The sequence below is a fragment of the Macaca mulatta genome, chromosome 4, assembly GCF_049350105.2.
Source record: "Macaca mulatta isolate MMU2019108-1 chromosome 4, T2T-MMU8v2.0, whole genome shotgun sequence".
Taxonomy (NCBI): domain Eukaryota; kingdom Metazoa; phylum Chordata; class Mammalia; order Primates; family Cercopithecidae; genus Macaca; species Macaca mulatta.
In genome coordinates this window covers 65,795,117-65,819,336 of record NC_133409.1, presented here as the reverse complement: position 1 = coordinate 65,819,336, position 24,220 = coordinate 65,795,117, and the positions used below count along the sequence as shown (strand labels likewise).

Below are 24,220 nucleotides of genomic sequence, written 5' to 3'. Positions count from 1 at the left end.
AGCTGGGAAGCAATCCTAATTCCATTTTTGAAAAAGTTTGTGAACTGATATTATTTCTTCCTGAAATGTTGATAGAGCTCATCATTGAAGCCATCTAGGCCTGGTAATTTCTTGGTCCAAGGTTTCTAACCTCAATTTCAATTTATTTAATAGATACAGGACTATTTAGGTTATCTATTTTTTCTTCAGTGAGGCTTGGTAATTTGTCTTTCAAGAAATTTCATCTAAGGTTTTGAATATTTTTGGCATAAACTTGTTAATAATATTTCCTTTTTATCTATTTCATATCTACAGAATATATAGTAATGAGACTTCTCTTATTACTGATATTAATAATTTGTAACTTCTTTCTTCCTATGGCTTGAGATTAATTTTATTGGTTTTGGTTTCATTGATGTTTTTGGTTTCATTGATATTTTTCTATTGTTTCTTTGTTTTCCACTTGAATGTTTATTTTTTGTTTTCTTGTGTTTACTTTGTGTTTAATTTGCTTTTCTCAGTTTTTTAAAGTGAAAGTTGACATCATTGCATTGAGACTTCCTTCTTTTCTAATATAGGTGTTTTAGTGCTGTAAGTTTGCCAAGTTCAAACACTGTTATTTTTCTGTCGTTAGGCTTTCAAGTTCACGTCTTTTCTTCTGCAATGTGAAATCTGCTGTTAATGCCATTTAGCATATTTTTCACCTCAAATACTATAGTTTCTCATCTTTAGAAGTTGATTTTATTTTTGTATCTTTCATGTTTCTAACTTTTTGAACATACGGAACGCAGTTATAACTGTTTTAATCTCCTTCTGTGTGCCAATTCTGGTATGCATGTCAGTTCTGGTTTGGTTTCTGTTGATTGTTCTCCTCGTGATGGGTCATGGTTTTCTGTCTCTTTGCATGCCTGGTAACTCACTGGATACCAGACGTTGCGATTTTTACCTCATTGTGTGCTAAATAGTTTTGACTTCCTTTAAGTTTTCTTGAATTTCATTCTGACAGAAAACATTTTCATCCTTTTGAGTGTAGCTTTTGCGATTTGTTAGGCATGTCTGGAGTAGTGGCTGATAATGGACCATCCAAGGATATAAGGTCCGAATTTCTGGACCGACAAATATTACCTGGCAAGGAAAAGGAGTCTATGCAGATGTGATTAAGTATCTTGCTCTGGGGAAATTATTCTGGACTACTGAATGGGTTATAATCCAATTACAAGTGTCTTTTTAAGAGACAGAGGGAGAGAAAGATTTGAAACACAGAAGAGGAGGTAATGCAGCCATAAAGGCAGAGATTCCAGTGATGTGGCCCAATGTCAAGGAACACCAGCAGCTGCTAGAAACAAGGAGGGGCAATAAAAAATTATCTTCTAGAGCCTCTGGAGGGAGTAAGACCCTGCTAGCACATTGATTTTGCCTCAGTAAAACTGATTTTGGACTTCTGGCTTCTACAAGTATGAGCAAGTAATTTTCTACTGGTTTTAGCCACCAAGTTTGTGGCCTCAGGAAACTAATATCCACACAAATTGTGGGTTTCTCCAGTCTGGTTGTTGGGAACAAGCACGTTCCTGGAACGGTTTCTACAAATCCTCTATTCCTTTCAGATGGTTCTTTTTCTGCTCTGAAAGCTTAGTCACATGTACATGCTGAATAGCACGTATGGTATATTCAGGGGGACTCTGCACATCTCCAGGGTTCTTTCTCTTTGTAGCTCTTTTCTCTCGAATTTACCTGGTGTCCCCAAACTCTTATTCCTGACTCTTCAACTTGGGAAGTCTGCCAGGCTTTAACTCAGTACCTTCGCCCTGTGCCATGCTCTGAAAACTCTATGAAAGCATTAAAGCTGGGACACCTTCTTTGTTTCCTATGTCAGAAATTACTTTCCTTCATTGCCTGATGCCCAGTAATTTGAAAACCATTGTTTCATGAGTTCTGTCTGGTTTTTTTTAGGTTGTTTCAGGAAGGAAGGTTAATCTGGTTCCTATTATTCCATCTTGGCTGGAAACTCCATAAATGTTTGTAGCCATCTTCTTTATTTTTGGCTAAAGTTAAAGGAATGCACAATGTAAAAGGGTACTCAGGGAACCAAGGTATAGTGTTTATCAAGTTCATCATAGTCTTCAACAGGTTTTTACCAAGGCATTATTTCTGGCTACTAAAAATACAGAGGTAAACAACATGTCAATATTGCCCAAAGAAAACATTTTATCACAAATCCCTTTAAGATAGTCCATTTTTTGTTTATCTCTGTATCATGAAGGCACACAGCAGATAGTTTAAAATACAGTTTACTATTAAAAGACTATTTCATTTAAACATAAATAAGTAAACTATGGCTTCTATTAATTTAAGAATAATTTAAGAATAATTAAAGAAAACACCAACTAAAGGATAGAATAAATTGATCCCAGAAAAGTGATGAAGTTTAGATTTTTGAGTACTTGAATTAGGACCACATTTCAGATGGAAATGAATTAATATTCAATTGTCCATATTATTTCTTAACATAACATTTTGCTAGTGAAAGGAAATGCTAAAAGGAAAATTTTAAGGTTTACCCTTCCAACAGAAAACAAAATTTTACTTCAGAAACTTAGGAATCTTTGAAAAATAACTTTCACTCAAACATAAATGGGAATTTAAATCTAAAATGTCAGATATATAATTTTGTTTTACTCTCAAAGTTTACAATATTACTCAGGACTAGGTTTCCAGTACAGTATAGCTTACTGAAATAATAACACAATGAGGACAACACCTGACATTATTAAGCACCCTCTGTACCGGGGCACTATGCTAAGCACAGTACATGCACTGCCTCCTTTAATCCCTGTAATATCCCCACAGACACCACTTCTCTGCTAATTTTAAAGATGATGCTTAGAGTCATTAAGTAACTTTTCTATGATTACAAAATTGTATAGTTAGCATGATGGACTTGAATTCAGCCTTCTTGACTCTAAAGCCCATGTTCTAAAAATAATAAGCCACAAATTCAAATTTGCAAATGTGTAAAATAGGGCTAACTGCAAAAACTTTCATTATAAAGTTCCTCTAGATAGTACTTTCCTCTAAATATTAAATATCAATCAATATTTCAGCTCAGTATTTCCAGAGCTCTTTTACTTTAGAAGGTAAAGCTAAATTGATCATTTCGAATATACACAGAAGCATATACAGCACTCAAATACTTTAAAAACGACACAATTCTGTATATAAAGAATTTGTATATAGTCTCTCAAAAACAGATCAACCAAAATACTAGAGGAAAACTACCAAATAACAATTTTTTCTTCTGTGTAAATATCCTTGTGAATAGAGAGTATAGGAGATGAGATTACAAAATTTGCCCTAAAATAGACTCATTTATTTTCACATTAACACACTTCTTTAAAAAGGGCTGTGTGTGTGTATAAATGATATTTATTCTATGTAGAGAGTAGGTATAAAATGTATGCAGCAGTTCATATTTCTCTGCCATCACTGGAAAGACAGATATGGAATAGTAAGATGAAGCTGCTTATAGCAGATGTCTGAAGAAGACACTTTTAATCATGGGAGTCTCAAAGCATGTGCTCTGAAAGTCTAATTCAACAGTCTGGATTTTCCCAAGCAGGCTCACTTGTATACTTCCATGAGAATAAGGAGCAGACAGTACACGGGCCCTCAGAGAATACTTTACCTCTGAAGAAATTATAGTTAATATTTTTATTAATTACCTGAAGATTTTCACAGGTCTCTTGACTATAAGTCAGTCTCTGGATTTCTGTAGGTGAAACAAGGTATAATGCCTGTCCATTGTTGGTAAAGCAGAACGTTCTGGCTATCCGCATATTGGTAAGGGGCAAGTAATACACATCCAATAGAGGTCTTAAACTTGGCAAACTTGAGAAAAAAATTAAAAACTTGTTAATAATAAGGTATATTTTAGTCTTGAACACACTATCCTTGTTAAAAATGGCAGAGACTTCATAATTCTTATGATTTAGTTTGTATACTTGAGTGGGAGATAAAAAAATGGCTTATACTCCTCATATACTTGTTCACTATTAACAGAATAAAAATAAATTCTCAGAGTATAAGACTATACACACAAAAAAAGCACTTCTTTTAAACAATTCTGTAGTATAGTTTGAGGGAGGAAATGCTATATCTGCATTTAAAAAAATATCTAACTCTTACCTAAAAGTCATTATATGTCCATTGGCACAGAAACAAGCAAGGCAGATACTGTTACTCAATGCTACAATATCTCCACGAAGCACAAATGAGGTCTCTGTAATATTTTGCTTATAAGCACAGTTCTGGGTTGGCAGTGAGATTACTTTTGCTTGCTTTTCAGAACATATCACTGCATACTGGTTTTCACTAATTTCCTGAGAAGAGGAGGGGGATACTGAGACAGGCCGCCGTTTTTTCAATTTCTCCTTTTCATCTTTTTCTTCAGGAACATTGTGTTCTCTCCAGGGTTCATATGCAGGTGGTATTAAGCAGCCTGTGGTATCCAGAAATGCCATTCTCAAGATTGCACCTTTTAACCTCAATATAGTACCTAAAATACAGAAGTCTAGTAAATAACTGAAATATTTTAATCAACAGAGTAAACACATTTATTCTAACTTTGACATATATAGTAGATACTCAAATAAATGCTGAATGCATATTGAACTGAACACTGACTCATCGACAGAATTCAGACTTTAAGCATGATGTTTATGAGTCTGGAAAAAGATGTCAACTTACATGCTCCAAACAGATAAATGCCACTAATGATCACTCACAATTTAATTACATATGATAAATTTGGCAAACACGTATCTGATCTTTAAATGAATAAACAAACGACATGCTGGAGTATTTGGAACTATTTTCTCTTATATCCAGCAAGTGCACTACCAGTCAGCAAGAGAGCAAGTGGACAGCACCTGGAGCAGTCAGCGTGGGGCCACATGTGGCTGCAGAGCACTGCGAATGCGCCTTGTCCAAAGCGTGCGAACAACTGCAGTGCATGGTGAGAGTCAAGCACATGCCCCATCTGAAGACTTTAGCACTCCAAAAAGTTCAACGTAAAATACCTCAATCACTTTCAATAATTACAGGCTAAAATGATAATATTTGGGACACAGTGGGCTAAATAAAATGTTATTAAAATTAATTTCACCCGGTTTTTACTTTTTTAATGTGACTGCTAGAACATTTAAAATTATGTGGCTTTGCATTGCTTTTCTAATAGACAGTACTGATCTAGATGACCAATGAAAAAAAAACTACACATTTCTAACCATTACCTCTAAAATAATAATTCCTCTTAAATGATTTACAACAACTGTCAGATATACTTAAGGCATTATTTTGGTCAGTTTATCATCTTAATGTAGGGGCTACATTTTTTGACTTACTTCTATTAATGGTACCCTTTCCCCCTATATCCTTGATAATGTACAAATATGCTTTATGCTCACTTCTGAGTAAACTAAGTGATAACATTTTTTTTTTTTTTTTTTTTTTTTTTGAGACGGAGTCTCGCTCTGTCACCCGGGCTGGAGTGCAGTGGCCGGATCTCAGCTCACTGCAAGCTCCGCCTCCCGGGTTCACGCCATTCTCCTGCCTCAGCCTCCCCAGTAGCTGGGACTACAGGCGCCCGCCACCTCGCCCGGCTAGCTTTTTGTATTTTTTAGTAGAGACGGGGTTTCACCGTGTTAGCCAGGATGGTCTCGATCTCCTGACCTTGTGATCCGCCCGTCTCAGCCTCCCAAAGTGCTGGGATTACAGGCTTGAGCCACCGCGCCCGGCTAGTGATAACATTAATAGAATGGAAGGGAGGGTAGATAACTGAGCATTCAGTTCTTAAAGATTTTTCATATTTTGTTTTAAATTTATATAAGGTTTTATAGTTTGCAATATTTTTTCCATATATTATTTTCTTTTATTTCTAAGCAAAAGAGTTCCTGATGTTCTCTCAAAACTTTTTAGAAGAAAAAATATTCTTTCCTTTCCTCTTTGCATTTACGATTTATCAATAGTAAGGATGCAGAATACAATGGAGCACATATTTCAATTTGAATTTCAGATAAACAATGAATACTTTTTAGTATAAGTATGTCCCAAATGTCATATATCTGTCCAATTCTAAATGCGACACACTTATATTAAAGTATTTGTTATATAAATTAAAATTTGACTGGGCATCCTATAATTTTTATTTGCTAAATCTAGTAACCCTACTCTACATCCAAGTTTGGCGAGCAGATAATTTAATTATTTTAAGCAGCTTGGTAGAAAACTTCGAAACACAAGACAGTTATAATCTTATAGTTCCAATTATTATTTATCTCAAAACATATTTAAAGCTAGTTTTTCTTTCAAGATCTCTTATTTTTTATTCTGGTCCACCCAAAGAGTCCTTCAGCCTCTCAAGTTTTGATGAAGCCAGCTGAATTATCCATTCTAATTTGAGAACTGTTTATAGCACATATATTGTTCTAATATGTGGATTTTTTTTTAAAAAACTGGCCTAAAATACCGTTAAATGTATGCTTATCCTACAGTTGATGGGACTTTAGCACGTTTCCCAGTAGAGTAGTGGTTAACTGTTGACTCCTCCTCTTGAAGAAAAGAAAAAATAATAGTCAAAGTAGAGACCACTTTAGGCTCTTAAGCACAGAAATCCATCAGCTTGAAAACACCTCTCTCTTCTCACAGCCCCAGTACAGATGACACCAGTGTCACTGGTCTATCTTTAAATAGGCATCTTATTAAAAACAAACCTCAAAGATCCCATCATCGAGAAGAAACTAAGTTGCCTTCTTACATATGAAAGTTATTTTTGAATTCACTTTATAGCTAATTTGATTTATTGCCAGTTGGAAAGTATATTAAATACTTTTTGTGTAGTTAACAGTAAATTATCTATAATCCTGCTCACTCATTTTCATTTATTGGAAACATTTTCTTCTTATTACAAATTGGTGTATGTTTGCTGTAGAAAATTTAGAAACTACAAATCAGTAAAAAAGTGAAAATAAAAATGACCCCAAATCCTACTTACCAGTGATAACTCCTGTTAACATTTTGATTTTCAACTTTCCAGTTTATTTTATTCCTATACGCATATTTGTTTAGTAATAAGAACTGAGATTAGTAAGAATATCATTATGTAACTTGTCTTCTTTAATCTAACAACTTGATATGCAGTATATACTCAAGCATTTATAGAGCAAAATGAATAAATCAAACTGATTATTTAATGTAAAGATGGCTCAGAAATATAATCATAAATGCAGTTTAACTTCTAAATTCCAAAAACTGTAAAAGTCAGCACCAACAAGAGACAGATTTATTAGCAAAATCATGGTTGTTTCCATCTGGATGAGCATAAATGAGTAGTAACAGAAATCAGAATTCTCAGTTATCTCCTGACCTAACAGACTCCACAAACATTTGACAAAATCCAATCTCATTTTCAATATATGAAGTCTAGTACTATTTTTTTTTTTTTTTTTTTTTTTGAGACGGAGTCTTGCTCTGTAGCCCGGGCTGGAGTGCAGTGGCCGGATCTCAGCTCACTGCAAGCTCCGCCTCCCGGGTTTAGGCCATTCTCCTGCCTCAGCCTCCGGAGTAGCTGGGACTACAGGCGCCCGCCACCTCGCCTGGCTAGTTTTTTTGTATTTTTAGTAGAGACGGGGTTTCACGGTGTTAGCCAGGATGGTCTCGATCTCCTGACCTCGTGATCCACCCGTCTCGGCCTCCCAAAGTGCTGGGATTACAGGCTTGAGCCACCGCGCCCGGCCTCTAGTACTATTTTTTAAAATTTGCTCTCAAGTCACCTTTTCCTAACACTTCAAAGTAGAAAAATAATCTCAGGTTTCACACTTGGAGATGAAAAATAACCATGTGTAGAATGTTTAAAAATGTACTTTTCTGTTTTTCTCCTAAATTTACAGTATTCTTTTGATTGTGGTATTTGCTTGAGGTATTAGGAATGCATTACTGTAACCTTTAAAACAATTTTCTTCCATAGTAATTATTTTACACATGATCTTAAAGTTTAAAAAAATGGCAAAACTTGAATGGCTGTATAAACAAACAACATTCTGAAATCTTGTTCTATGTATTCTTTCATTAAAACATAAGGCCATCACTGATTTACTTTACATTTTATAATTCTTAGATCAATTCAAGAATGAAAAACAAAGGCTTCCATCATAGTAAATCACACCTGTAATGTAACTGTAAGTGTAGCAGCAATACCTACCACTTGGAGACACAATTACTGGCTGAAGAAGTCTTTGTTCTCCCCCTGGGGGAAGGTTCAGTGCAATGACAAGCACTGTTCCTAGCGTTGTTCCAACCCATAGACAAGGGGAAGGGGACGAGTCCGTCTTTCGAGTAAATGTTTCACAGAAATGAAGAGCAGAGATCGCCTCTCGAGATTCTTTGTCAATGCTTGTTACACTTGAACTCCGTGATCGGCTAAAGGAGTTATCCTTTACATCTGAAATGGTTAAAAATGTTGTGAGATTGCTCAAGATATAAAATACATAAAATAAGTTGTTTGTGTTTTTTTAATATAAATTTGGTCAAATAGTTAATCTGCAAGAAGACAAAATCTACGGCATATTTAATTTTAACTTCATTTTAGTTGATCCTTGAACATGGGTTTGAACTGCACAAGTCCACTTATACAGGGATTTACCTCTACCTCTGCTACCCCTGAGACAGCAAGATCAACCCCTCACTCTTTCTCTTATTCTTCAGTCTACTCTATGGAAACACAACCGTTGTGATGATCCACTTCCACTTAAGGAAAAGTAGATACATTTTCTCTTCCTTATGATTTTCTTAATAACATTCTTTTCTGTAGCCTGCTTTATCATATGAATACATCATATAACACATCTAACATACAAAATATATGTTAATCTACTGTTTCTGTTACTGGTAAGGCTTCTAGTCAACAGCAGGCTTTTAGAAGTTAAGTTTTTGGAGACTCAAAAAGTTATATGCAGAGGAGTTGGTGCCCAACCCACATTGTTTGAAGGTCAAGTATAATTGAAAACAAAATTTACTTATATGCTAATAAATTTTTTTTTCTTAAATATACAAACAAACAACTCCACACTCCTCAGAACCAAACCGGGTGCCTCCCGATGAATATGTGAATGAGCAATCCTCGGGGTCCTGGCTGCTTAGCTCTTGGCACCTTCTTTCTCATGGTACTTTGTCTTCCTTTGGTAATACAATCCATGACTGGTAGAGCGCCACAAGTGTGGGTCTTTTCCACTTTCTACCTTTAAAAAACGCATTTAGAAGTACTCTGATTCGACTTTCTAATTTACTGTATGATGGATCTTTTATTTTTTTTCAGATCTAATTTACTGTATGATGGATCTTTTATTTTTTTAATCAAAAAAAGTTTAGCTTTTTTCCCATTTTTCTTCAATGCCATTTTAACTGCAATCCACATTCACTTAAGGCGTTTTCACCAAAATGTGTAACTGCCATCTGGCTCACACTTGATACCAGGCAAATTCCCTTACCCAGCTCTGTCTGTAATGACAGGGACATTTTAAAAATTATACTAATAAAACTTTTCTCGTCTTCAGCTACCTTCCCTTGTTGCTAATCCCAAGCTTGTCTCAAGCCCTAGCCTTTTCCTTTTTCTCTTGGAACATCATTTCCAAATACTTCTTGAACATTTTTCCATTTATGTCTCACTATGCAAAACCAAAGCATATAAATTTCCCCAAACCAGTAAATTCTTCGAATGGCACTATTTATATTAATGACACTCCTGTTCTCATAGGCAGAAACACTTAAGATGATCCATAGTTTGGGTTTCTCCCTTTCATTTGACTCATACATCTGATGGGATGCCAAGCCCTAAGGTATTTTATTGGACATTTTTGCTTCCTTCTTTCCATTGGTAATCTACTTCCATTACCCTAAGTTCGGGCTCTCATCACCATTTACTTAGACAATTCCCAACTGATCTCTTCACCCACAGCATCTCACTACTAACACAACTCAACTAAATTTTATAAGGCATAGTTATAATTCTGTGGCCTCAATCTAAAAAATCCTTAGTAGTTCCTCTTTATTTAATCATACTTATAATCTTACTCAAGTTTTTAAGACTCTTCACAAAATATCTTTAATCTACCCTCCTAGCTTTATCTCCCAATGCTACCCTATTTCAGTTCATTGTGGGAAATAAATAGAGCCACTCAATTTTCTCCAAACATAACCTGCACTTACCTACTTTTAGGCTTTTGCTTGAGGTATTCTGATAGGTGCCTTTTCTCCTACCTATCAAGATTCTGCCTATTTTCCACCTCAGTTACTGTCATTTTCCTGAAGTTTCTCCTGATTCCCACAACCTATATAGTTTCTCTCCCTCTCGAATACCTATAGCTATGTATCTCTCCCATGACACTTAGAGTACATTTGTTCTGTAGTTACTTCTGACTTTTCTCATGCCTCACTCTAAAGTGACTGGAAGTATCTTGTAAGCAAGGACTGTGTCATTTTGATACCCTGTGGAATTTAGCACAGTGTCTTGCATGTGAAAGGAATTCAATAAACACTTGCTGAAGGCAGATTTATAGTTAAGAATGTCTAAACCAATGCTTCTGCTATACCATTAGGATTTATTAAAATTCCCAGTAGCTTCTACTACTTACATCTAATAACTCCTTAAATCACATGCTTCAATGCTATTGTGAAAGAAAGGACTCTTCAAAATGTGAAAACTATAAAACATGTTAAAGTCTTCTAAGTTGTCCTTTACTAAATAAAAAAGGTATAGCCAAATCCTAGTTACACCCTACAAAAAGTCTTTTGCAATCAAATTTAGATTCATAGATTAAAAATATCCCCTTAAAATAACTATATGTAACATAATTATGATTATAGGTAGCCTCTGAAAACAATGCTATTAATTATGATAATGCTATGGATCTTTTTTAAAACTGTAGTCTCTAAAAATATCTTTCTTTTGCTTGAGATTGCATTCCCATTATTTACAAATTATGATATGGTAGAAAAGAACTACTTACTATAAATAAAACAACTTTCCGTAATCAACACCTCAATACAGAAAGTCTGTAATATGATACTGATTACAAATATTTATTAACTCTTTATAGTTTCCAAAGTTATTTTAGCAAAATACATTTTTAAAATTTTACAATGATAAATACACTTAATTTGGTACTTGTAAAGCATACATATACAAAGCAAATTAACATTTTCAGCTGCGATGTAGTGATAGTAATAGAAAACAATGATATGAGAAAAGTTGATAATAGAGATTCCACTGTAAATTAACCTGTAGAAAAACTCTTACTGATAACTATTAAAATTACAACAGGTGATTCACAACAACCTATACTTTAAATGTTAACTCATAAGTCAAATGAGCAATGTTCAAATTTAATAGACTAATTTAACTATATAAAATTCATAACCTAAAATTACATTTTTATTACATGATTTATCTATAAAAATTAAGATTACCAAAGCAACTTCTAAAGCTAGATCAAAACGGAAAAATCGACTGAATAAGAGTCAAGTTTGAAACTGACAGAGATAGGTTGCTTATTTTATTATCTGCCTAGACTTTTGAAAAAAAAGTCAGAATTTTCAGCAATTCATGAATTACAACTTCCACTTACTCCTTTTAAGTTAAACATTATGGGTCTCTGTGGGCTCATTTATACAAGTTTGGCAAACTAAATAAATGGAATAAAAGTTTAATTTTAGTAGCTCTAGTAATAAGAACAGAAGTGAAAATAACTACCACTAAGCAAGGCTGACCATGTGCCAGGCACTAATACTTTACATTTATCATTTTATTGAATCTATATAACCACCTTGAAAAGTATTATCATCACAATTTAACAAATAGTTAAATAGAGGCTCAGAGAGGTTAAGTGACTGGCCCAGAATGACCAAGCTAGTATATGGTAGAGTCAGAATTTGTGTCTATCTCCAAGTCTAAACCTTTCTCTTAGGCAACTCCAGACAGCCATATCATCACTATCATACAGCTGGAACACTATGGTTATTATTGAGAATTAAAATTCTAGTTTAGATGTCAGAAATGTGCTTGAATATGTGATCTTTTTAGCTGATCTAAACTCAGACAAAATTTGTCATGAATGCTTCCATCCAGCTCTACCTGATACAATCATGCCATAAAATCACTGTTTTCATGCTACTGTCTGCAAACTTACAACATGCTACTTGTATATATCACTTTCTCCTCCCCACAGATAGCCTTATTCAACAAACTTTTATATTCCCAAATCAAAACATAATGCCAAGAGATGAATCTGTTCAGGTAAAAATCAGGGCAAGAAACTAATTCATATCAAAGTATGTAATGGTTCTGATGTTTGCTTCCGATGGCTGACATTTGAAATGTGACAATCAGAAGTGTAACAAAATCACCCATGGTTTCTGACTTCTGGGTTACAGAATCCAGGATGGTGAAGCTATAGTGAAAGTACAGTGCTGCACAACTTCCCCATAAGCAAAAATGAATTCTATTCCCAGAAGCTTCTGGAGCTGCACAACAGCTCACTGGCTTCAGTGCTTATCAACATCTGGCAGTTTGAACCTATCAATATAGTTGGAGTTACTCCCCATTGCCTCCCTGACCAATGTAAAATAATTATCAGGCAAGAATCTCCACCAAATAACAGTTCAACAATAAAATGACTTGAGGGACACAGGAATGTTACAGACATATATTAGTCAAAGTTATAATTGGCTTATGGCATACATGGGCATGCTAGCTAAACCATAAACTGAATAGTCTATAAAAGCATGGAGTACACACTTCGATTAAATTACTTACATCATTTGTAAATGTGAGTATGCTTTAAAAAACAATTGGCTGGCCGGGCGCGGTGGCTCAAGCCTGTAATCCCAGCACTTTGGGAGGCCGAGACGGGTGGATCACGAGGTCAGGAGATCGAGACCATCCTGGCTAACCCGGTGAAACCCCGTCTCTACTAAAAAATACAAAAAACTAGCCGGGCGAGGTGGCGGGCGTCTGTAGTCCCAGCTACTCGGGAGGCTGAGGCAGGAGAATGGCATAAACCCGGATGGCGGAGCTTGCAGTGAGCTGAGATCCGGCCACTGCACTCCAGCCTGGGCGACAGAGCGAGACTCCGTCTCAAAAAAAAAAAAAAAAAAAAAAATGGCTATGGTATTTTTATAGTTTTAAAAGTATGTTTACATGTGTTTACCCAGATTTTTAAGAAACTAAAATACACAAAGCCACTTTAACTAGTAATATTTAATGCTATTGAAATCCTGGGCCTCTGAGACAATCTGATGAAAACTCTAGATTCTGCTATAGGGGAAAAATGCACATTGTATGCCTCAGATATATTTGGTTTCAAATTATATGTTTTTTAGTGGAGAAAACTATGACCTCAAAATGTCTACTATCCTATATTCTATGATTAACTCTTGTTCCCTTATACTAGTGATATCACAGGGTTCTACTAAGTTGTTTTTCCTATGAATGAAACTTTCTACAAATGACAGTGGAATATATTGTATGCCTACTCACTCATAATCACATGCTTTCTGTCAGCATAACTGGGGTAAGATAATGATTTGGAAATGCTAAAATTAGTACGTTTAAATGGACCAACACCTAAGTTTGTATGATGTATAAGAAACATAGTCAAGAAATCCAGAGAACAAATGGTGGTGAGGGGTGTGGGCTAATGCAACGGAGAAAACCCAGTTATCTCTAAGACAGAGGTGGGTGAAATCATCCTTACACAATCACACCTATTTAGTTAAAGCAACAGAAATTTCTTAAATAAAAAATGAGTGTAAAAAGATACCATGTTTTATATGTATTACATGAAATCTTACTTTTATCTTTGGTGAAATGTCATCTGTCCCTACATGATATCAAGGAGCTGTTTGTGGGTTGGATATAAAACAAAACAAATGTGTGAATATATTCATTCTGCTTTCATAATAAATGAATTGCACAGAAAGTGCTGTGGAAGAAATATAATATCAAAAAGTTAGTAATGATGACTCTTGCTATGATTCACTGTAACATAGAAAAACATTAATCTATTTTAAATATTAAATATTTCATTATATACAAATAATTTTATAGAGTTCAAAGTAGGTTTTCAGATGATTAAATGGGACATAACCACTTTTAATACAAATTAAAATTGCACAAATTCAATCTTATGCTAAGTTCTGTTTAGACATAAAGCATGAGAGGGCTAAGAAAATATATTCTTTTGGTTTGCTTGAATTTGTATTATAATTGTCTTTTTAAATTTACAGATGCATTCTAAAGACTATTCCAAAGAATGTTTAAACCTTAAGCATCTTAGTCATTTTAAATTTGCTTTCCAATGACTATCTTATAGTAATTATAAATCTTCTGATTTCCCCGTCTTCCCATTATAGGGAGTTAAATTATTTTGAATATTTATTTTACTTACCTAAATCGGGCTTTAGGTCAGTAGGTAAGCTTAACTTCCTTGACATCTTTGCTGAAAAATAAAAGACAATTTTAAAATTCTGAAGAACATTTGATTCATACTAATATCAACTGATTTTCAAGATAGAAGTGAATACTTTTATTACTAAAACTAGATACTGAGATAATTAAAAAATGAGTAATATTAGGAGTGGAAAGTAAATCTTATTTTCAACTTTTTATTTTCTAATTTTTTGAGACAGGGTCTCATTCTATTGCCTAGACTGAGTGCAGTGGTGCGATCACAGCTCACTGTGGTCTCAATCATCTGGGCTCAAGTGATCCTCCCACCTCAGCCTCCCAAGTAGCTGGAACTACAGGAATGTAACCACTGTGCCTGGCTATTTAGGATTTTTTTGTATAGATGGGGTCTCACTTTGTTACCTAGGCTGGTCTCAAACTCCTGCCTTGGCCTCCCAAAGTCCTGGGATTACAGGTGTGAGCCACCATGCCTGGCCAACTTTTAAAAAATTTGTACTTACTTGATGTAATATATTTTTGTACTTAACATTTTTACTTTAAGGAAGCCTTTTAAACTGTAACTTATAATTATTTCTTAGGCTCACAGGAAAGGGTTAGGCTTTTCTGAGTGAGTAAAAGTAACTTCTCAGAAGAAAGGTGTTGCAGACAAGGAGAATAGAAGCCGAAGACTAAGTTGGGGTATGTGATATAAAATCTTTCCAGCTCATCATCGTTATAGCTATTGGGTTCATTCCTTTTTTTTTTTTTAATTGAGGTGAATTCTTACTCTGTTGCCCAGGCTGAAATGCAGTGGTGTGATCTCGGCTCACTGCAACCTCTGCCTCTCAGGGTGAAGGGATTCTCCCGCCTCAGCTCCTGAGTAGTTGGGATTCCAGGTGCAAGCCACCACTGCCAGCTAATTTTTGTATTCTTAATGGAGACGGGGTTTCACCATGTTGGCCAGGCTGGCCTCAAACTCCTGACCTCAAGTGATCCACCCACTTAGGCCTCCCAAAATGCTGGGATTACAGGAGTGAGTCACCATGCCTGGCTGGGTTTGTTACTTTTTAAGTTAATTTCTAGTTTATAGGCCAAACCTATATCTAATCAAATTTAAGTATTTGATTACATCATACAATATCTGACTCAACCACTCCTTGATATAAGTTCTCTCTTCTATTTATATTTTAGTGAAAAGCAAAAACTGAGTAAGATCATGCATAATCTAAAACTATGGTATTTACATAAGATGCAAACCACAGGTATCTTTCTGTAACATTGGAAAAAGAGTGAATGTATAAACTTACTGGAATCCACTTTCCATCCTCAAAATCAGTTATTGTCTTAATCTAGAAAGTGACTTAAAGTTAGGGGTTGTTCAACTATATCTATTATGTTAGTGGTAGTGCATGCGTAAAAGAAAAGTGCTTCCTATGTGAAATTTTCAAAAAGCATTTGTTTGTTAATACAGGAATGCATATATTAGGTTAAATTTTGGACTGTTAGGAGATATTTAAAGCACAGACCCTGCTAGTCCATAAGGGCGCCATGTAAACAAAGAGAAATCCAGTCATAGTACATGACTTCCACATCTAAAAAAATGACAAATCCAGTGTTAGGAAAGAGGCATTAGGCAGACTGGGAAGGAATGGGGGTTCGAAGGGACATCAAGTTTTCACTTCTCAGCTTCATTAACTTAATTAGTATCCTTTAGCAAACAACAATGGGTTAAATTTATAAAACAGTCACCCTATTTTCACTGACGTAAAAAATTTCAGTTAAAAGATAAAATGCAATACAAAATTAAAATGGCCAAATAACATCTGTATGTAGTTGATATCACATACATGGTTGTTCTTGTGCTTGAAATCCAATACCCTTAAAATTAGAAAACATTATATCTCTAAAACAGTCCTCCAAAAGGCAATATTAAACACTGAAAAATCCAGAGATTTTTATCAAATATCATAGATGCAATACACCCTGACTGATAAGTAATATCTATACAATGTGCATGATGTCAGATGTAGAAAATAAATTTGGCACAGTCTAAAGATAACTCTTTTAGAATCATATGATATGGACGCCACCTCTCTAGACATCACTACTCTGATTTGATCAAGTTATTTTAAATCCTGTGATTCTCAAACTTGAATGTGCACACCAGTCACATGGAGATCTTGTTAAAATCCACATCTTGATTCTGTCCTCTGGGACTAGGGCTTAAGAGACATTTCAAACGAGCTCCCAGGAGCTGCTGATGCTGTTGGTCTGTGGATCACACTTTTGAGTAGCAAGGTCCTTAGACACTAAGCAACTTCATGGTAGTAACCAAGACAAAATTATTAATCCCAGTATGTATACATAATTAGGCCCACCAAAAACATTTTGTGAACAAGCCTTAATAAATGTGGAAGAGTAAGTATAGTGGTTAGGACTGGGTTTGGAATCAGCTCAAACCTAGGTTCAAATCCACTTTAACTAACTACTACACGTGTAACCTTAGTAATCACTTTGCCTCTCTAAACTTCAAGTTTCCTCATTTGTAATATGAGGACAGGCAGTTGTGAGGATTATGTAAGATGACATAAGCAAAGAACTGAGCATAATACCTGGCACATAGTATGATTTAATAAATATTATTATTTGTTGTTAACAACAAGATGAGATACAAACTTTTTATAAAATGTAGAACACTATACAGATGAGCTATTACTACACTTGCAAATAACCTAATGTTCCTTCATTCTAATTCTATGGCAAAATTCTAAGTAACTAAAACAAAACCATAAAAAAAAAATTAGGACAAAAGTATAGAATGCAACGTACCACTATAATAAGCTCAACCTTTTAAGTTCATTTCAAAAACTAAACTCAATATATATGGCTAACCGAAGGAGAGTAATAACTTCAGTGATTTATAAGATAAAAGTAACAAATTCATCTCTAAATACATTAAACGTTACATACATATTTTCATCAATTAGGAATGTTTATTTATCACATTTATGCTTTCATTCACTATCTATACATACATTGCTGCCAAAAAATATACCAGCAGAAACTTTCCTTCTGAATTTTCTAGGTGCATGCTTTGGATCCTCCTTAGGATTTCTACTAAAAGTAATTTTATATAACCTCAAATATTCTTAAAAATTTAAGTTAGCCTCTCCCATAGAATAAAAGTTTTTTTTTCTAGTACTATTTTTAATTTCGTTATTATGTAAAAAATACTAAATATAACTAACCAGCTTTCCAAATAATTCTGTTATTCTAGTTTCAACATTTTTTTGAGAGTTTAAAATCACACACAAAATGACTGGGAAGATTTTTGAATAATTTTACTATAAACGTAATGTAAATTTTAATATAGTCAATTTATTATTTTCTCCTGAAACACTTTGCAAGTGGATATCCACAACCTGGACACCAACTTTGACAGATATTTAAGCCATATTGCTATTATATTTGGATAAAATTATAAGCAATCTCCTTGAATGCAGAACTGGAAATGACATTAGAAGATTAACTTTTGTTATTTTGTGTTAATTCTAGATATCAAGTAATATTTAAAAACATAGAGCTAAGAGCTTCCATGAGTAGAGAAAAACTTGTTACATGTGAAGGTGTGAATATTCATTTATTAAATATCTACTGGGCATATGCCCGTAATGTGCCAGAGGGCAGGGATATACTTCCGGCCTCTCAGGAGCTCACATTAGATGAAACAACTCAAAAATGTAGTATGTACTACTCACAGAGGTAGGCATAAAGTGTCAACTGGAGTACACGGGATTTATACCTATCTCAGTCTGCAACACTTATCTCAGACCGTGGGTGGTGGAGACAAAACCGGCAAGAGACTTTGTACATTTTCACAAAACAAGATGTTCCCCAAACATTTCTTTTTTGGTTAACAGTATATTTTCTTTTGATGTAAAACTTACATACAAATGCAGAAATTTTAAAGGTATATTCACTGGGTTTTGATAATATATACATCTCTGCAACTCAAACTGTTGCAACTCAAACTGTTGCAGAGAACATTACCATTCACCCCAAAAAGGACATGCATGCTTCTTCCTAATCAAACCCTGTCCCATTTCCAGGATAACCACTGCTCTGATGCTTTTTAAGCACAGATCAGTTTTGCCTGTTCTACAACATCATACTGATGAAATCACAGTATTGACTCTTGTGTAAGGCATCTTAAATTCAGGATAATGTTTTTCACCTTCTTCCTGAAAATATTTTAAGACTTGTATTTTTCTTCCATGCACAGAATGAATGTAAATACACATCCTCTTAATTAACAGATTCAGAGGGCCATATCAGATTATATTCTCTTACTGTATTTTATGTTATACATGCATTTTTATCTTTGAGTTATTTTGAGTTATGTGTTTTCATAGCAAATTTGGACAAAAAAGAATAAAGAAACAGAAAAAAGGTCGCTATTAATGCCCATAGTCAGAAGCAACATTTTTGCATATTTCCTACCAGTCACTTTTAAAAATCCACTTTTCTTTACATAGTTGAGATCAACTATATAAAGAAATCTGTATCCTGCTGCCTTTCACTATTAAAATAAGCATTTCTTAATGTCATTAACTGTCAGTATATTTTAATGGCTGCATATTTATATGAACACTTATGAATCAGGCATTTTCCAATTTTTCAGTATACACAGGAATAAAAATGTTGTACATAAATATTTGCATATAGTTTGGATTTCCTTAGGATAGTGTTTTACAGGGGGAAATTAATGCCAGTACTACTCCCCCAAATCTCAAGGAGCTCTAAAATGTGGCTTTAATATTTTTTCAAAGGTATATTAAGTATACTACTACAAAAACTTCTGTTTAGATGAAAACAAAGAAAAACATATGTAACTTTGTTAAATGTCAAAGTTTTGCTTACAACTATATCCCCTCAAAACTTAAGAAGTTGGTCCATTTTGTTACTGTATTAAGTGCAGCTGAGAAATCTGAATGTTAACTAGTTATTACCTATCTACCTCTGAATCTTGTCTAGTTTGCATGCATGCCTTTCACAGGGTGGGGGTAGGGAGTAGGAGGAAGGAGGTGAGGGAGAGGGAGGAAGGGAGGGAAAGGATTTAAATCCTAGGATGTCTGTAATGGGTTTCTTTCCCTTGCATGAAGAGGCATCTATCTAAATGCTTCTAAGTGGCAGGCAGGAGAACTGTGCAGTATCTACCAAGGCTTTGTCTTGAGTGGCAATGTTGACTTTGGGTTGTGATCACATATCCTTACCTAATTCCGGCTGAAACTGAATGGCCATGTTTTTCTTTGATTTCATAAGTACTTTAGTGTAAAGCTGAGAAAACCTCAGAGAGCAGTTGTTAACCAGATATAATGTCATGACTAACATTTAAAATTTTAAACTGCTTTTGTAAAAATAATTCATTCTTACTATAATTCAAATAATGCAGAAAAGCACACATTAAAAAAAATCACCCAACATCCTAACCAGAAATAACCATTAAAATTATTTGAACATCCATTTAATATCTTTGTATAAATACAGATAGCCACTAATATTTGCAGAAACATGTGATACTATATGCTTAAATACAATAAACATTTGCTTTTCCTTACATCTAACTAAAGTGAAACTAAAGTAACTACTATATTTCAAACTTCTTTTTTACTACAAGATATATCATTTCTTAAAAGCTCTAAGGATAGGAAAATACATTGAGGAAAACATTCAGAGGTTGAAATATTTCCATAACTATTAAACAGTAAACATCGGCTCTCAGCTATGAAAGATCAAGAAAGTAGCCCTCTTTCCCTGTTATGATCAAACATTCCTTCTTCTTGATTTTTATTAGTTATATTATTTTCACATTTATAAGTATTAAAACATATTGTATATTATAATCACAACTTGTACAAAGGTTTAGTGTAGGTTTTAAGTTTAAATGGATTTAAAGATCAACATCAATCTTCCTGCCATGGCTTTCCATCTCTTGGGTTATTTTGCTGTAGTACTTAATTGTGAAACTTTCACCATGAGGTAGTTTTTAAAAACTACTGCTATATTCCTTCATGGTTAGAAATGTCTGCCTATTGTCTTCATACTTGAAAACTGTTCACCTTCATCCTTGAAAACTCTTTACCTCTATTATTTAGGTATTCTTTCACTGATACCTACTTTTTGCTATTTCATTCCTTCTATTAACTTGGCGTTTAATCTGTCCTTCTTTTTCTAACTTAAGACAAAGACTTGAGATCATTGCTTTAAAACAGTTCCAATGCAAGCATTCAAAATATACAGTTCTCAAGACCTAGCTTCAATCTACGGAGATTTCTAGGACTCTTGTTGGAGCAGTTCCTCTTCTCTAGCAAGTATTTCAGTCACGCCAGCAATCCAGAACTCCATTGTCTGCCTCCTTAGCTTCTGACATCGCAGCTCCACTTGTGCTGCAACGGGAACATGCTGTCGCAGAAAGCTGAGCAGAAAGGTGGGAGAAACGTGGGGCTCACCTCATGTATATTCATTTTCTCAAGGATGACAGTCCTGGAAAGCCTGTTGTTCAATGCCTGGAAATACTAAGCTTGTATCTTTTGACCAATTTTTACAGTTGTTTTTAGTGGGTGGCTAAGTCCTAAACCTAAGGCCTAAAGTTGAGCTTTTGGCTAAAAGTTTTTTTTTTTTTTTTTTTTTTTTGAGGAGACTCACCCTGCCACCCCACGCTAAGTGAAGTGGTGTAATCTCGGCTCACTGAAACCTCCGCCTCCTGGGTTCAAGTGATTCTCCTGCCTCAGCCTCCTCAGTAGCTGGCATTACAGGCGCTCGCCACCATGCCCAGATAATTTTTTTGTACTTTTATTAGGGACGGGGTTCACCATGTTGGCCCAGCTGTTCTCGAACTATTGACCTCAAGTGATCCACCCACCTCGGCCTCCCAAAGTGCTAGGATTAAAGGCATGAGTCACTGCGCCTGGCCATATATCTTTCAATTTTTGCGACTTGTGGGGAATATACTTGCTTCAGGTCTGTTTAGTGAAGCTCTTTGATGGCAAGACCACAAGAAGCAGACCCATCTCTGGAGAACCTCTAGTCAGTCGGTCCTCCTGGCTTGTACCCTGTACTCTGCTATAACTTTGTGACGATGGGGTTGTAGACTTTGTCCAACAATTTTGTGATGTTCATATTTCTAATTCCCAGGAGTCCCACAATCACTTATGAAACTCATTTACCCAGCTAGCTTGTTTCACTGTACTTATCAAGAAACTTCTGTTCATGTCTTGAAGTTACTCATCTTCTATTGTGACCTTCAAACTGAAAGCATGCCATCTGGGTGAGTTCTTGGAAGACACATTGTTTCTGTTTTCTTCTTCCACTGTGTATTCTTCAACCCTTGCCCCTGACAGAAGGTTTCTTCAATCTGAGAAAAACTCGTCTCAGAGACTGTAGCCAGGTGGTTAAGGCGGGTCATTGCTCTCTTCTTATAAACCTGAATAAGGACATCAAACTGTCTGGTTGCATAAACAGTAAAGAGCTGCATTTGCTTAGTAGGAATAATGAAGTTATACCTGATCACAATGATTATGTCTGCAATGCACATTTCAATACCAAGGAAAGATGTATGATGTCCAAGAGAAGCAAATTAAACAGATGTTTTGTAATTTTCCTTTACTGCTTCTACCCATTGTGTCCATATCTTTTTTCTAAAGTGTTCTTGAAAGAAAAACAGAACTATAACTTCACTTTTTGGAATTTGAAATTTATAGTAAAAAATAAAGCAAAGGTAAAAGGTAAAAAGAATTATTATGACTGATGAAGCTGTCATAAAAGTAAGTTGATTTTTGTTTATACTGAGAGTTTCAACAATTAGAATAAAATGACAATATTACTTTTGTCACCACAGGCAGAGATCCAACACGACTCTCTTGAAAGGGATAATGTTGGAATGTATTTGTGTTAAATAAAACAACTGAGATAGTAAAGGAATTTAAAAAACTCAGTTTGCAGGATATAGCAGGGAATCCAAGAGGAAAAGTGGAACCAAGAAGTAGAAACTCTCTTGTCAAGTATCACATGTATTTTAGTAGCCATTAGAACTAATAATACCAATGTCTATCTCCCATGCTAAAATATTCCAGGAGTTCAGAAACAGAATTTACCTTGCAAAACACTTTATATATGTATGTTTCCAGCATTTAATGTGTGCTTAATAAACACAATGAATAAATAATTGCAATGAATAAAGGAACCAAAACTGTCATTGGAATTTTACTTCTATAGAATGATAAATTTCTTCACAAATGAAAAGAAATAAAGTGAAAAAGAGGGCAAATTAAATACAGACTGTAAATCAAAAAGATGACTTTTGGAAATACCCATAGAATCTATACCCATTACCTGAAATGGAGGTAAATCTTTAAAGAGATATCAGTACTTGTCTAGTAAAGATTTGACTATGCCAAGTTTTTTTCATTATTGAACTCGCAGAGCTTTTTTCTTCAAATTTTTTTTCCTGACCCATCTGCTTTCCAAGCATTCATAAAACTCAATGTCTAAATAACATCATAATTAAACTCTTTGCAATATCTCAAAGAGAATTCTGTACAGAATACAAGGTATTACATAAACCTAACACAGTAAGTGTTATGGAATGAATTGCATCCTTGCAAAATTCATATATAAAAGCCCTAAGCCCCAGTTCCTCTCCTATATTTGGTGACAGGCCTTTAAAGAAGTGATTAAGTTAAAATGATGCCCTTAGGCTGGGCCCTAATCCAATTTGATTGGTTCTTATAAGAAGAAGAAATGTGGATACACAGACACCAGGGTCGTGCTCTGCATAGAAACCTATGTGGGGATACAATGAGAATGCAGCTGTCTGCAAGCCAAGGAGAGAGGCATCAGAAGAAATCAAACTCACTGACACCCTGATCTTGGACTTCTAACCTCCTGAATTGTTTAAGCCTCTTAATCTGTGGTATTTTGTGGTGACTGTCCTAACAAACTAATAAAATAGGTAATGACAGAACATAAATTGCCACATTTCTAGTTTTGTTCAAATAATAGTTGACAAAGTTTAATTTCAGTAATGTAACTTTAACTCAGACTAATTTTCTTTATGCTAGGAAGCAAACTACAGGTTATTTCTAGAAAGGTCACTGCATAACCTTTTAATGTAAAAAAAAGGCAGTTCAACAGAGAGGTAAGTACACATACAGTAAGTACAGGAATATGAAACACAGACTTTCCAGCATATTTTATTAAGAAATCTGACAGAAAATACATTCAAAAGTAAAATTCAAATTTAAATATAAAATATGCCAATACTTTTCAATTTTTATTCATTCTAAAAAAGAAAAATAATTTGTTAGTACTCAGACTCATATAATAATTTTGAAGTATCTGCCTATCAAATTCAGTTCTTGACCAATTAAGGTCAAGTAATAATTTTCCTTCAAAACAGAAAATATTAAAAACACCTGTAAAAAATGGTATCATTGTACACTACTAATCATCCCTTTCAAACTGAGCGTGTCTTCTTTCAACAGCCATCTTGTGGATTGAATATAAAAGCTAAATTCTACAAATTCAATGGCCACGTTTTAGGTTGAATACTGGGGAATGTAAAGTAGAAATACCAGCACTACTTTGAGTTTTACAATGAATAAAAATAATTTGATAACACACTACTTAATTTAATACACACTTTTTCATTCATATGGCAACGAATCTAAATGAACCTTTGTGAATTTA

The 24,220-nt window shown here is 34.6% G+C and overlaps 1 protein-coding gene across 3 annotated transcripts in view; it reads right to left on the bottom strand.

The window, feature by feature from the left end:
• The window catches only part of STXBP5 (syntaxin binding protein 5), a 193,493-nt gene that overhangs the window by 22,662 nt on the left and 146,611 nt on the right, over nucleotides 1-24,220 (bottom strand). For all 3 annotated transcript variants that reach the window (XM_015137165.3, XM_015137166.3, XM_015137167.3), the window contains 4 exons: nucleotides 14,475-14,525; nucleotides 8,234-8,473; nucleotides 4,162-4,531; nucleotides 3,699-3,864 (listed from right to left, as the gene is read on the bottom strand). In XM_015137165.3, coding sequence (XP_014992651.1) covers nucleotides 3,699-3,864; nucleotides 4,162-4,531; nucleotides 8,234-8,473; nucleotides 14,475-14,525 — 827 coding nt within the window. The remainder of the gene's footprint in view (nucleotides 1-3,698; nucleotides 3,865-4,161; nucleotides 4,532-8,233; nucleotides 8,474-14,474; nucleotides 14,526-24,220) is intronic.